The 13,959-nt window shown below is 39.5% G+C and overlaps 1 protein-coding gene across 1 annotated transcript; it reads left to right on the top strand.

Annotated features, from left to right (window-relative positions):
- The first annotated feature begins 942 nt into the window (after positions 1-942).
- cdc50ab (cell division cycle 50 P4-ATPase accessory subunit Ab) lies at positions 943-5,779 on the top strand. The gene is made up of 7 exons (XM_039693526.2): positions 943-1,439; positions 1,531-1,650; positions 1,907-2,014; positions 3,294-3,378; positions 3,468-3,608; positions 3,686-3,892; positions 5,242-5,779. Exons 1-7 carry the CDS (start codon positions 1,197-1,199, stop codon positions 5,433-5,435), a joined length of 1,098 nt encoding a protein of 365 aa, XP_039549460.2. The 5' UTR covers positions 943-1,196; the 3' UTR covers positions 5,436-5,779.
- Positions 5,780-13,959: the final 8,180 nt, after the last annotated feature.

The following is a 13,959-nucleotide window of genomic DNA, read 5'->3' as shown; positions in this document are numbered from 1 at the left end:
GATGTGCAGAATTTCTGATTTAAATTATAAAACACATTATAAATTTAATGAAATGTGTATTTAAAAGAGAGAGAAACACATGTGGTTGTGAACACTGCATGAAGGTAAAAAAAAAAAAAATCGGTATATTTGCTTTACATTTGTACAGAGCCGGCTGCATTTTAAAGTAATTTGTTTGAAATATAGATTTTCTAAAACAGTGTTTTGACCTCCTTTTTTAAAAATAAAACAATAATACTAAAGGCAGACATGTATATATACTTAATGTATATATACTTAATATATATATAGTATAACATTCTAATACTATTTCTTTTTAATTAGTTGCCAAGGTTTCTGTGTGGTGGTGTCATGTGCTATGACGCCTGACAGAACTGATTCATTTGAACAAATCGGTTCGGTTCAGTGAACCATTAAAAAAAAAACGATTCACCAATTCCTTTGAATCATCACGTTCATCAGTAACAGCTTCACAGTTTATTTGTAGCGCTTTTCACAATACATATTGTTTCAAAGCAGCTTTACAGAAAGTGCATTTCAGAAATGTAGGCCTCCATGTTAACTGTAGGCCTAATCATATTTATTTAGTAAAATCTTTTTCTCACTTAATGGAACCTTTTCACAGACTGTTACTCATCAGCATTGTAAATCCTGCAAATGTACATTTATATTGTCTTTGCATCAAATTACAAAAAAACTTTAAATAATTTAAGGTTTTTCTTTTGTTATTTGAGCATGTTGGAACACAAAAATATATTTAATGTAGTCTCTCATTCACCGCTAGAGAATTTTACCCAAATCAAGGTAAAAAAAAAAAAAAAAAAAAAAAAAAGTTGCTGTCTTAAATTTTTAAGTACAATGAACTTAAAGTACAATTCAAAAACTAACAAAACTCTAACTAATTACAGCTCAGCAATTCAAATCAAATGATTCGCAAATCAATTCAACTGAATTAAATGAACCGGATCATATACATGATTCGCGAATCACACAAGCTGACATTTCCTGTAAGCACCGCCTCAAACAAACAAAACAAGCAACTTAGTTTCCCATACAACCTGGAGAGAAGGCCGCAGTGAAGATAATCCACTGCCGCTGACATATAAAACCCTTTTATAATAATTGCGTGTCTATAATCGAGGAATCGTGTGTTTTAACACAAATACTAGAGCTGTGAGCTGGTAATTAGGGCTATTATGGCGTCCAGCTACAACGCGAAAGAGGAAGACGGTCATCTCTCCGGATCCGCGGGGCTCGGCGGAACCGCCATCCGGACCAGAAAGCCCGACAACACCGCCTTCAAACAGCAGCGCTTGCCGGCATGGCAGCCCATCTTGACCGCGGGGACCGTGTTGCCCGCATTCTTCGTCATCGGCCTCATCTTCATTCCCATAGGAATCGGCCTCTTCGTGACGTCCAACAACATCAAAGAGATCGAGGTTTGAGCCTGTTTTAGTGACTGTTTTAGTAGACTCGGACGTCATGGGGTCTAATATAACCGCGTGTTAAGCATGTTTCTCTGGTTTACAGATTGAATATACCGGGACTGAAGTGTCCAACCCGTGTTTTAACTGCTCTCAAAACTTCAGCTGGAACAGCACGACTCCATGCAAATGTGTCCTGTCCTTCACTCTCGACCAGCCTTTCGAGGTGAGTGAGTGACCTGCCTATTATGCGGCATTCCTTTTCAAGGGTTGGTTTGGCCAAATTACAACTTTTAGCTGTACTATGAGGAAACGAAAGGCCTTGGTTTTCCTGACTGATAACATCTGACATGCATAAGGTTCTCAGTTTAGTAATTTATGGTCAGACAGAAGATGTTAAATATAGAAGGTGTTTTCCTGGTGGGTTAATCGATGAGCTTTCATAACAATGTCAGTTGACACCTGTAACTTTCTGTCCTCAGAGTAATGTCTTCATGTACTATGGCCTCTCAAATTTCTACCAAAACCATAGACGGTATGTGAAGTCCAGAGATGACAGCCAACTCAATGGAGACCTTAACTCACTTAAGGTATCGCACGTATCTATCTATCTGTCTGTCACTCTCACTGCATGAATGTATCAGAGCTTTGGTGATAGCAAATATTTTGTTACGATACTAATTTCTCACTAGAAATTATATCAAAAGCGGAAAAAGTTAGACCAAAAAATTTACATTTCCACTCAAACTGACCACTAAACACAACTTTCAGATGACATTTGTATTTTTTGTTTTGTTTAACTGTTATGGAACTGAACGCACAGGATTTTGGGATATAACAGGTAGCGAAGGACGCATCAATGCTGCTGCCTACAAAAACCAATCAAATAGATGAAGGGATCTCAGTTAGAGATCTCAGCACGTTGTGTCTGAGCCCAGCCCGGCACAATAAACGTAATTATAAAGCCTAAACCAGATTTAAACCCGAACATTTTTTAATACGTGGGTCGTTATAACTGATATTCTAATATTAAACTTTCTATGTTACTTTCTCCCGCCTGCAACATTAATGTTTTGTCCCGCTCCCGCCCGCAAAAAGACCTTTTTCTGTACATCCAAATACTTTCAAGTTAGCCTACGTGTCGCCACTTTACACATCAGCATAAATGCTCCTGATAAATTATTTGTTATTGAAGTATTAACACACAAACCACTATTAATTTAACATGAAAGCAAGCAGGCTACTACGTGCATGGTTTGGCATGACTGAAATAATGGTCTGGCTCCCTTAATAATTCCTAAAAAGATGACAGTTCATCGCGATCTCACACATCTGTTATCATCAATGAATCTTTCCAAATATCCACACTTTGTTTGTTATAATTAGAGAATTTTCCAGCATACAGAATTCAGCTCTGAACAAAAAGTCCGTTTTGAGCGGTGAGGAGTCCATCTTAAATGTATCTGATTGGCCCATTGCATACACATATGACTGTGATTGGCTACATCGATAAATATAGACAGCCGTAGTTTAAATGATGAAGCAAATAGAAACTAAATAGTTCACCTAATTTTGAGCTCAGCTGTCTGACGTGTTTGACAGCATAGTATGCTTCGCCAGCGCTAACAGATGTCAAGACTGTCAACAAGCGCTGCATGAGAGCAGGATTTGACATTGTGGGTTTAAAACATTTCCACACCTATTATAGCCCTGTCAATCACGGACAGACCTTGTCGCTTTTAATGAACTTTAAACTGCGTGACATTGGAAAAGCTATCAGCTGTTACAACAAGTCTACTGCTTCCTGTATAAAAGACGTACTTGATTGTATGTTATATATGAAGCTCAAAGCATATCTTTATATTTCAGGAGCCAAGCAAAGAATGTGAGCCGTACCGCGTTAATGAAAAGCCAATAGCCCCCTGTGGAGCCATTGCTAACAGCATGTTTAATGGTAAGACCTGGACCTGAATACTTGCCATCATGCGACACCATCTCCTCAAGAGTTTTAAAATCGATTGTCTCTTTCACTCTTTGCTTCAGACACATTGGACTTGTTTTACATTGATCCCAATGGAACAAAAACCCAGATTCCACTGATCAAAAAAGGGATCGCATGGTGGACGGACAAACATGTGAAGTTCAGAAATCCTGCTGGCAGTAATCTCACTGCTGTTTTTATTGGTATGATTCTATGTGCAGACTTGCATGTATACATATGTTTTGTCCATATCTTGAACTAAAACTCTCCTCATCTCCAGACACAGCGAAGCCGGTCAACTGGCGCAAGCCTGTTTATGAGCTAGACACTGACTCGGAAAACAACGGCTTCATAAACGAGGATTTCATAGTATGGATGCGTACGGCTGCCCTCCCCACCTTCAGAAAGCTGTACCGCATCATCCAGAAGAAGAACAACATGACGCCCACACTGCCCAGAGGAAACTACACCCTGGAAGTCACCTACAGTATCCTTGCATTGCTTACCTTTAAAACGTGAAGCTCTGCAGAGCGCGATTGTTAACTGTGTGAGTGTGTGAGAGAGAGAGAGATCAACAATATCAAGTCATACTCTGATAATTTTTTTTTTTTTCCTGTGAAAATATTTTCTTCATGCCTTAAAATAGCTTGAATGTAACTTTACACCCTTGCTTCATTTAGTATACCCGGATCCATGAATATGCAAATTAGTCACTCACTCTAGCTCAAAATAATAGCAACCGTATCCACTCGGTCAGCTTGTAGCAAATGCTACGTCTACACAGTGGCAAGAGGAAATATTGGTTTAGTTCAGCCAAAATGATTTGGAAGAATCCTTTGACCGGATTGGTTACAGGTTTGTGACGTTAGGAAACGGCGGCGGTTTTATGCCTTGTTCAGATTACACGATTTTAGCACGATCCACTTGGTTTAGTGGGGATTCGTAAACGACAACGGGCGTCGGGACGCAAGATTCGATCGCATCATCTCGTATAATGTGTCATAGCGGGCGACAACCTACGTCGCTTCTGCGATGCTTCACGACAAAAAGACTAGCATGTTTAATTCTTTTAACGGTCGTCCACGACGGTTCCGTCACATGTATGAGGTTGACCAATAGGAGCTCGGAAGCTTTTCCGTACACAACTTTCAAAAAAGACAAAACGAAAGAGAGACGATGGCGCCAACGTTAAAACTAAAAGTAAAAATATATAAGAAAACAATATTTTACCTCAAGTTCTCTTTGGAGAATTGACCGCTCATACTGTCCTCTTCGAGCAGGGTTCAAGTCTCACGCAATGGCCGTGAAACACACGCAATTCAACCAGTTCACACGCTCGCACGCCACTCCGTATATTTCTTGCACTGAAAAGGCAATGTCGAGCAATCCACGAATGTGTCCATTTTTTTTTTTTTTTTTTTTTTCTGAACACAGGACAGCCAATACAACACTCACCGCTTCATCCATTGTTTGTTTACGTTCGTTTCTGGAAGTCACTCGCTACTAGTTTCGCCTTCTCGATGACATCACACGCGCCATTTAAGACAGCATGCGATGACTGGTCAGGAAGCAACGTGTAGTCTGACCTGCATCTTGTCCACAACACAACAAGATTTTAGGAGTCAAAAATCGCATAATCTGACACAGCGACTATCGTAACAGACAAAAAAAAAAAACGTGTAATCTGAATCATGAGTTAAACTACGTTTTTGAGACTGTCTTTGGTAGAAGTGGTGTTGGTTGACTGTTTTAAGAACATTAAAAACTTGATTTTCACCACAGGTGGTCTTTAATAACTTCTGAATTGTCATTGTTTCCTCAACCACTTCCCCTCAGACTACCCCGTCCGCAGCTTTGATGGCCGAAAGCGTATGATCCTCAGCACCATCTCCTGGATGGGAGGGAAAAACCCCTTCTTGGGCATCGCCTACATAACGGTCGGCTCTATCTGCTTCTTCCTCGGCGTGGTGCTCCTCTTCATTCATCACAAATACGGAAACCGCAATAACAGCTCTGATATTCCCAATTAAGCTCTGGAGTGCATGCGTTCTGTCAGGCGTTTGAATGGCATGCTTAGATTCTAGTTTATCATTTTATTGGTGCAAGACAGCATTTGACCACTTGATGTTCAGCTTATTTATTTCTCAAGATAAAGATGTTGTGTCCACTTCAAAGTTTTATTTTTAAATTTTTATTCTTTCTGATATGGTTGATGGTTCATTTCAAGCATGATTTCACCATTGATTTGCACATGTCTAAGCCTGAGGTTAGCGTGATATTTATGGAAGCCGGTTTCCACCACGTAATAAAAATGGTTATTGCTATTTTTATTTTGTAATTCTGACCTTTTTTACTGCGAATTAGAGGTACAAACTCGAAAAATTATGCAATTTCCTATTTTATGTCCTGGTGGAAACAAGCTTCCGCACATATTCCAAGATAGATCCGATATACGAAGTCAAAGTTGTATAAATTTAAATGAATGTATGTTTGCATTTCATAGAAATGGTTTTTACTTTTAGCCAAAAGTGATGTTTAAACAGGGCATTGTTATATGACTACTTTATTTTTTAAGTTTAATATAAAAAGAATAGTTTCACTTTTCCTCTGGTCTTCATAAAGTCGAATACTGAATCTGTGTTTTACTTCTGAACTTCTATGTAGTGCCAGATTGTGGTAGGGATCTTTTTGAGGACTGTTACATTCTTCTTGTTTTCTGGAGATGCTTGTGCTCTTTGCTGTGTGTACTTCAAGGCTTGCAACAAGGACCAAATGTTTAATTCTGTGTCTATTTAATTGAAACAGTCTTGGGCTTATTTTGGCTGTCGTGTCTTTAAGTGTCATTGTGTTTTAAGCATGTCTGCCTTTAACAAATAAGCACTTTAATGTGACAAGCCATACATTTTTGGTCAGTTTTAAGGAGTGTGTGCTGCGTTGTTGGGCGAATAAAATGTCTAATTACTGAACTTCCTGAGAATTTCTCATTATTATGTGTTAAAGTAAACGTTTTTTATCTGCTGGAGGCATTGCCAAATGAAGATAAGCTGAAGACTGAATTAACAAGTTATCATGTTAAATCAATACAGGAAAAAAAATCTCTTTTTCTCTCTTTTGTAAGTTTGGATGAGAGTCAGCTTTTATTTTACTTCTAAGCAATTGACAGTCTAACCCATATTGTAAAAAATCATCAATTGACAACTTAAAAAAGTGAGGAAACCTGTTGCCTTACAATTAAATAAATAAACTTCGTAAAATGCGTAATTGAAAATTCAGTTATGTGGAATTGTCAAAATTATTTGACTTAATTATAAGGCAACCGGTTTCCTCACTTTTTTAAGTTGTCAACTGGTAACTTTACAGTACAACACTAAAACAATTTTGAAAGTTTAGTTGAACCTAGAAAATATACTGTATATATAATTGTTTTTTAAAGGACAAATATTTAAATATTACCATAAAATTATAAAAAGCATACAGGTTTGGAATGACATGGTGGTGAATAAACAATCACATTTTCTAAACGCCATTTAGTTTTTAAAATGCCTTCAGTCCATATGGAGATCAATTAATCATTTGCAAATTATGAAAATTGTCAACTCGTACAGTAAAAACAAGCTATTTCGAGTGTGTTATTTTAAAAGATGCTTCATTGTTCTCGAATTAAATGGTTTTTTTTTTTTTAGAAAAGTGAGTAAATGGCAAAATTTCCCAGTACATTATTTTTTTTTTTTTGTGAGGCTAGCTAGCTGTCAAAAAGTCACTATTAAAGGAGAACACCAGCGAACAATGACCCTTTGGTCTAATAAAACATTGGCACATAGTCAACCGTTCTCTGAGATTTGTTTTCATGATAATCGAATGTAAAGAGTTTTATCTCTAAAAACTGTTTAACGTATAATGCTAGTAATTGGGGCATTGACTAAGTAAAAAGAAATCGCTAGTTTATACCACTAACAAGGCTCAAAATAGCCCTGCACTAACGCAGTAACATAATGAGGGTCCTTACATGCAAAACGAAGCATTGATAACTTACGTTATCAATACATACTTACGATACGTTAGATAGACGGTTCACTTCATACACAGCAGGACCATCTTAGGAAATAGTCTCGATAAGTCGATCCCCGAACGCCGTTCATACAGTTCAGAAGTTCGCTGAACTTCATACAGTTCAGATCACTCAGCACGGCGTTCGCAGTTTGACTTATCGAGACTATTTTCTAAGATGGCTTCAGTCTGTACGCGAAGTGAACTGTCTTTATAACGTATCTTCTCATCTATCACTAAAGAATGTAGATATACAACTTAATCAGCACTGAAAGAGCTATTTCTCATTCATTTGTTTCCTTTATTAGTCTTCAAAACGAAAACATTAAACCCAAACTGGATCAGTAAAAAGGAGCAGCAATTGAGGGCGGCATCTAAAGCTGTGAATAATCTGATAGCCTCTGGCTTCTTCATTACACCAGAAGCAACATCTGTTCTCTCCTGCTGATGGGATGTTGGACTGCCTGAAAAACCGGCTGCTCGAATAGGCCCGGAGGAAAAGTGCTGGAGTACCAATCTGCTTCCCAACCCCAGAGCGCTCTTTCACTCCCTCTCACACCACCAGACCACGGCTGTCCTCACACACATCAGGGCCGATTGATTGTTCTGCTGTGAGATAATGTTGAGCACCGCAGCTTACGAGATTGAACGCTGTGTTCCTGTTTGTCTGTTCGCGAACGCAACTGGCTTTTAAAGGGAATGGGAGATGAGACTCGAATTGGTTTATGGTTATGGTGGTTTATTGGTTTATGGTTAACTCATGGTACAGCAGTGAAGTTTCCTGATTATTACGCAGGAATGAGAGTATAGTTCCCTGCATATCAGCCTAGAAAATCGCAACTTTACATTTTCCGTCGGTCTTAGTGCACGATGTAACTATAGAAGAGTCAAGTTTTAAATAGGAAAAATATCGAAACACTTTGGTAATTTTTTCTGAGAAATGCTAATAGTCTTGTGCACTTCAATGCTAAGCTATGCTAAAAGTGGTACCGCCAGAACCGGAGATCACCTGAATGGATTCAAAAAAGGTAAAACTCAACAGTTTAACTCTGGGGGAGTTGTAAAATGAGCCTATTTCCAAAAAAAAGTGGAGTATCCATTTAAGAGAATAGGGACAACACTTTTAGACCATGCACCAGGTGCGCCGATCATTTTTCCCGGCGTTAAACTAGCAAAAGTGGATTAGGAAACCTCCTAAGTTCACTTGCGCTGTGCACTTTAGACCATGCGCTTAGATAATTAAATAGGGCCCTATGTCTGTCAGATCTTCCATCTGCTGATGTTACCTACAGCGCTCTGAAAATTGCCTACCCTTCCTTTAAAGGAGAACTCCGGTGCAAAATTTACCTTTGGTCTAATAACACATTGGTAAATAGTTTTCATGAATAGTTTTCATGATAATCTAATTTAAAAAGTTTTATCTCTAAAAACTGTTTAGCGTATAACGCTAGTATAGGCCAATAGGAGCATTTAATAGTAAAAAGAAATCGCTAGTTTATACCACTAACAAGGCTCAAAATAGTCCCACACTAACACAGTAACATAATGAGGGTCCCTACATGCAAAATCTGGTTGCTGACTTTGTGGATTTAATTTTAGACATGTGCGTGTGATTACACGTAAAATAAAGACGGAGCGTTCAGTAATGTTACTATTATCTAGCAATTTATTTTCCTGCATATCATACAGCGACAATATCTTAACTCATAATGTAACAAACAACAAACCGTATTATTTACCCGAAGCACAAGACCCTGGGCACAGTCGAAAACTGGTTGCTTCCCAAATAGCAACACCTGTGTCTCAGTTTCCCCCAAATTAAAAGACTTACCCGGGCTGACCCGAGATCAGCTGTGCCACAAAGAACACACAGCCCCCTAGTGGCACAGCAAAAAATGACACATACAAAATAAATATGGCTCATACACTCCAGCCCCTAATTGCATCTTCCAATTACACCAAAATCAAAAAGAGCCATAAATACAGAAAATATAGCCCACTGTAAACCAATTACTCTTTAGCTTCATTAAAGGTTCTCTGAGCGATGTGGGGCCAAAACATTTTGTCACATACATCAAACGTCTCCTCACTATCGGCTAGCTGCCTGTCCCCTAAACACACTGTAAAAAAAACGCGGTCTCTGTAGACACCACAGGCTCCACAAACGGCAACAAAAACAATCATGTCTCACCCGGACCACGAAACCTAACAAACAGTGTTCCAGCCAATCACTGGCAAGAAGTATTTGAGGGTGGACCGTCTGGGGGGTTAGTGTGCGTGCACATGAAGGGGGTGTGTGTGTGAAGGAGAGCGAAGCATCAGAGGGAAGTTTGAAAAATGACCGACACACGACCAAAGAAGAGACGTCGTTCTGAAGAACAAATTAAAAAGAAGATGGAGTCGGATAAAGAACGTGCGAAGTTCCGAATTTACATCGGTAGCAAAGCTTTTGAACGATGGCGAGAACTCCGGCGGCAAAAGGGCTTCCAGTCCGACATTCAGGTTGTTCTTTTTTTGCTTGACAGGTGGGTAACGTTAAATTGTTGTTTTTTTTCTTCTAAATTGACGCTTATGTTCGCCAAACCCACACAAGGATATAATTAGCTAGAACTATGCACGTTCACAATTATTTCAGGAAGCACGGAAGGGAGGGGGAGGAGATGAGATGAGATGCAGAGGAGGGAGGGTCTAGCTAGCCTCCGATTTGTTTGAAAATATTCAGGACATCAACACCCAGGATCGCTTTGAGAACCTTTAAGCAAGCATATTTTAGTAATGGGTCGTTCAATTATGTTTGTCTTGGTCTTCAAACGAACCACACGTACCAGACCTCTCTTATCAGGGAAGGTTTCCAGGACTCTTCCTAGCATCCATGACCCACGTGGCGCAGTGGAGTCCGCAACCATGACCAGATCTCCAGGAACAAAATTCCTCTTCTCCTGGTGCCATTTTTGACGCTCCTGTAAAAGTGGTAAGTACTCGCGGATCCACCTCTTCCAAAAGAGATCCGAAATGTACTGGGTTTGTTTCCACCTTCTCCTTGCGTAAACATCACTTTTGTTGAACAATCCTGGTGGGAGAACTGGTTTTCCTTTGAGTAGCAGCAGATGGTTTGGCGTCAACGCCTCAAGATCGTTGGGATCCTCTGACAGTCTTGTGATGGGGCGATCGGTAAGAATAGATTCAGCCTCACAGAGCACGATATGGAACCCTTCATCATCTAAGGTTTGCTGCCGGAGCACAGATCTTCCTAATCATCCATATCAAGCTCTCCCATGCGCCACCATGATGTGACCCAGTCGGAGGGTTAAAGCTCCACTTAATTCCTTTTTTAGACATGGCTCTTCCAATGCGGTCATGATTTAAAGAGGTTAAAGCTTCTCGCAACTCCCTTTCTGCACCCACAAAGTTGGTACCGTTGTCAGATCTTAAGTGTGCAACTTGTCCTCTTCGACAGATGAACCGTCGCAATGCGTTGATGCACGAGTCTGTGTCAAAAGAATAGGCCACTTCCAGGTGCACGGCCCTGCTTGTCATGCAAGTGAATACTACTCCATACCTTTTCACGATGCTACGGCCTCTTTTTAGGTCAACTGGCCCAAAGTAATCTACGCCAACGTTAGTAAATGGCGGGAGATCAGGAACAACTCTCTGTTCTGGGAGGTCTGCCATTTTTGCTCACCAGGTTTTCCACCATGGAGCTTGCAAATGAGGCATTGTGATATGATTTTCCTTACTGCAGCAGGTCCACCAGTATTTTCTCCTTGTAGTGGAAAGAACATGGTTTCTACCTCCATGTCCAAGTTGTAAATGGACATGACGGAGGATAAGATCGGAGATATGTTGTTCGTTTGACAAGATTAGAGGGTGTTTAATGTCCTCAGGGATTGCTGCCCTTTTCAGCCATCCCCCAACTCGAAGAAGTCCTCCTTCAAGAACCGGATCCAATTTGAGAAGGCTGCTACTTCTCGGCACTTGTGACTTGCCAGAGATTAGTGCAGCAAATTCTGTGGGGAATCTCTCTCGCTGGCAACAAGTGTTTATGGAGGTCTCAGCCTGCAAGAGATCTTCCAGGGTTACCTTCTGATTCCCAAGCGATGTTGAGAAAGCTTGCATCTCCTTTTGCACATCCAACCTTGCTGTTCCAATAGCACTGGTATTTGCACGCTCAAACTCTTTCCTTTTTTCTTTCAGTTTAAGAAGAGTTCCTTTCAACCGAATGAGCCAAGCAACTGCAATTTTCAATCTTTGCCAATCAGAGAAATGGGTCATCAATTGCAATGTGGGATTGGTGTCAACAAGTATCGCATTGACCGTCAGACTGCTCTTTACTTCTGGGTCGTCGGCAGCGACACTTGTATCCACAGGAAATGTTGGCCACATTTCTTCAGGTTCCCATAGGAATTTTTGGCCTTCTATACATCTTTGCTTTGCTTCTATACATCTTTGCTCAAGATAATACAAACAGTCACCTTTACAGCTGGTCTTTGCCTCCACACAGTGTTCAAACGCCTTCATAAATGTGTTAAACCTTAGAGGATCTCCATCATAAATTGGAATTTCTCGGCACGGCAGCATTTGAAAAGTTTGCATTTTAACAAGGAGAGCTGTTATGTCATTCTGTTGCTGCAGCAAATTGTTGATACCTGCTGTCTGATTTTGGCTTGGCAGGGGTTGATGTTGGTCTAGAGTGGATGGAAAGCTTTCAATTACAGTTGGCTTTGGCAAGATAGATGGATTGGCTAAAGGCGAAGCATTGCTTTATAGTGGTGAAGATGCATATCGCTGTGAGGGCAGAGGCACAAATACTGATATTGAGAGAGGTGGGTGGGAGCTTAGATCTAGCCCCTTTCCTGATATAGGAAGCTATTCCATCAGATTGCCTTGAATGGATGCCACTACCGACCTGTAGCACTGCTAACTTAGCATAAGTGGCAGCTATCTCAGTGTCCATCTCAAGATGCTCCTTCTTTCTCCTCAACATGAGCTCCTGCTCCTCCAAAGCATGTTTGTCCTTTAAGGCAGCAGCTCGAGCGAAGAGTGCGGCCTGTTCTGCCCTTGCCCTGAGTCTGGCTGAAGAAGTGGAGGATCTACTACTGGAGGATCCACTAATTGAGCCACGGTGCCTTGACTGCACATTTGAAATGCTGTCTTGAAGTTGAATCTGATCATCTTCCTCATCCTCTCCACCAGCATTTCCTCTTCCATTGCTGGCATCAATCTCATTTCCATTTTCAACATCAACATTTTGAGTTTCAATTTGAACCGGCAAATTATCATGATCATCATTCACTTTAGTAACTGAACAAGCTTTGGTACCCACAAAAAACTCATTGAAACTCAACATTTTCGCTTGGTACCATATTTCATGTTTTTTTTTTGTTTTTTTTTTTGCTTTATCAGCAGGCAATAAACCCAATACATGCTGTATTTCATCACACAACTCCTACATGTTAAATTCATTTTCAACCTCACTGACATGCTTTTTATCACCCATCAATTTAGTAATAGATTCTTTTGCATTTGACAATTTACTAAATTTACACTTTCTTTCCTTTTCTAAAATGCTTATTTTTTCCAACAAGCTTTGGGTGTTAATTTAACCACACGTTTTTCAGTTTCAGGGCCAAGCTGGCCTTTTCCCTTTTCAGCCATAATGACAACACAAAGCGAATTGTATTATTAACCTGTTAACTGTCACCCCCCTTTTTTGAATAGACATGAAAATGCACATTTCGAACTTAAATGGTTGTAATTCAAGAATGCTTTGGAATATAGACATATGATTGGTCTTGTTTTAAAGAAGACATTTGGCAGATTTTTGTAGAAGTGAAATAAATTAAGAAAGTGAAACAGAAAAAAAGTTATAGAAGTTTGAGTTTATGGAAATGTACAATAAAAAAATATTAATTATTCATATTTTACATAAAATATATATTTTCAAAACCTGGGCTACTCTAAAACTGCAGAAAGATCAAAGCCAAAAATCTGAACAGGTTGTTTTTCAAATTTTAGGTTGATATCTCAAAAAATGAGCTTTCAGTAAGATTTTGTTTGAGCGCAGTACCAAACTTTTTCACTAGGGCACAATCAGACTCCATTACTGCCCATATAAGGGCGCCTGCATTTCCATTCGTGTTTTGAGTGATATGAACCATTATTTTCACAATTTTCATACAATTTCTGAAGTAGAGATCCTATTCAGAAGTAGTATGGGAAGTTTGGCAGATTTTGAAATGAATTGAACCTCTAAGAAACACATACAAAGAACACGCATGTAAGTCATAGCTAGCTGCCACGTCACAAATGGTCAATTTATTATTTTTTTCTTGATATTTCAAACTTTTCAGACCTTTTTTTCCAAAATAATTGAACGGATTCTATCTTTTGAACTTTTGGCATGAAAACAAACTGAGGTATCTACCATTTTTTCATGATTTTTCTTGTTTACTGCTATTTTAAAATAAAGGTCTGAACACGCCTTGAGTATGAAAATATTCTTGTTCC

This window comes from Pimephales promelas, chromosome 13 (assembly GCF_988280905.1).
Source record: "Pimephales promelas chromosome 13, fPimPro1.hap1.1, whole genome shotgun sequence".
Lineage (NCBI taxonomy): Eukaryota > Metazoa > Chordata > Actinopteri > Cypriniformes > Leuciscidae > Pimephales > Pimephales promelas.
This window is presented reverse-complemented; position numbering and strand designations above follow the sequence as displayed.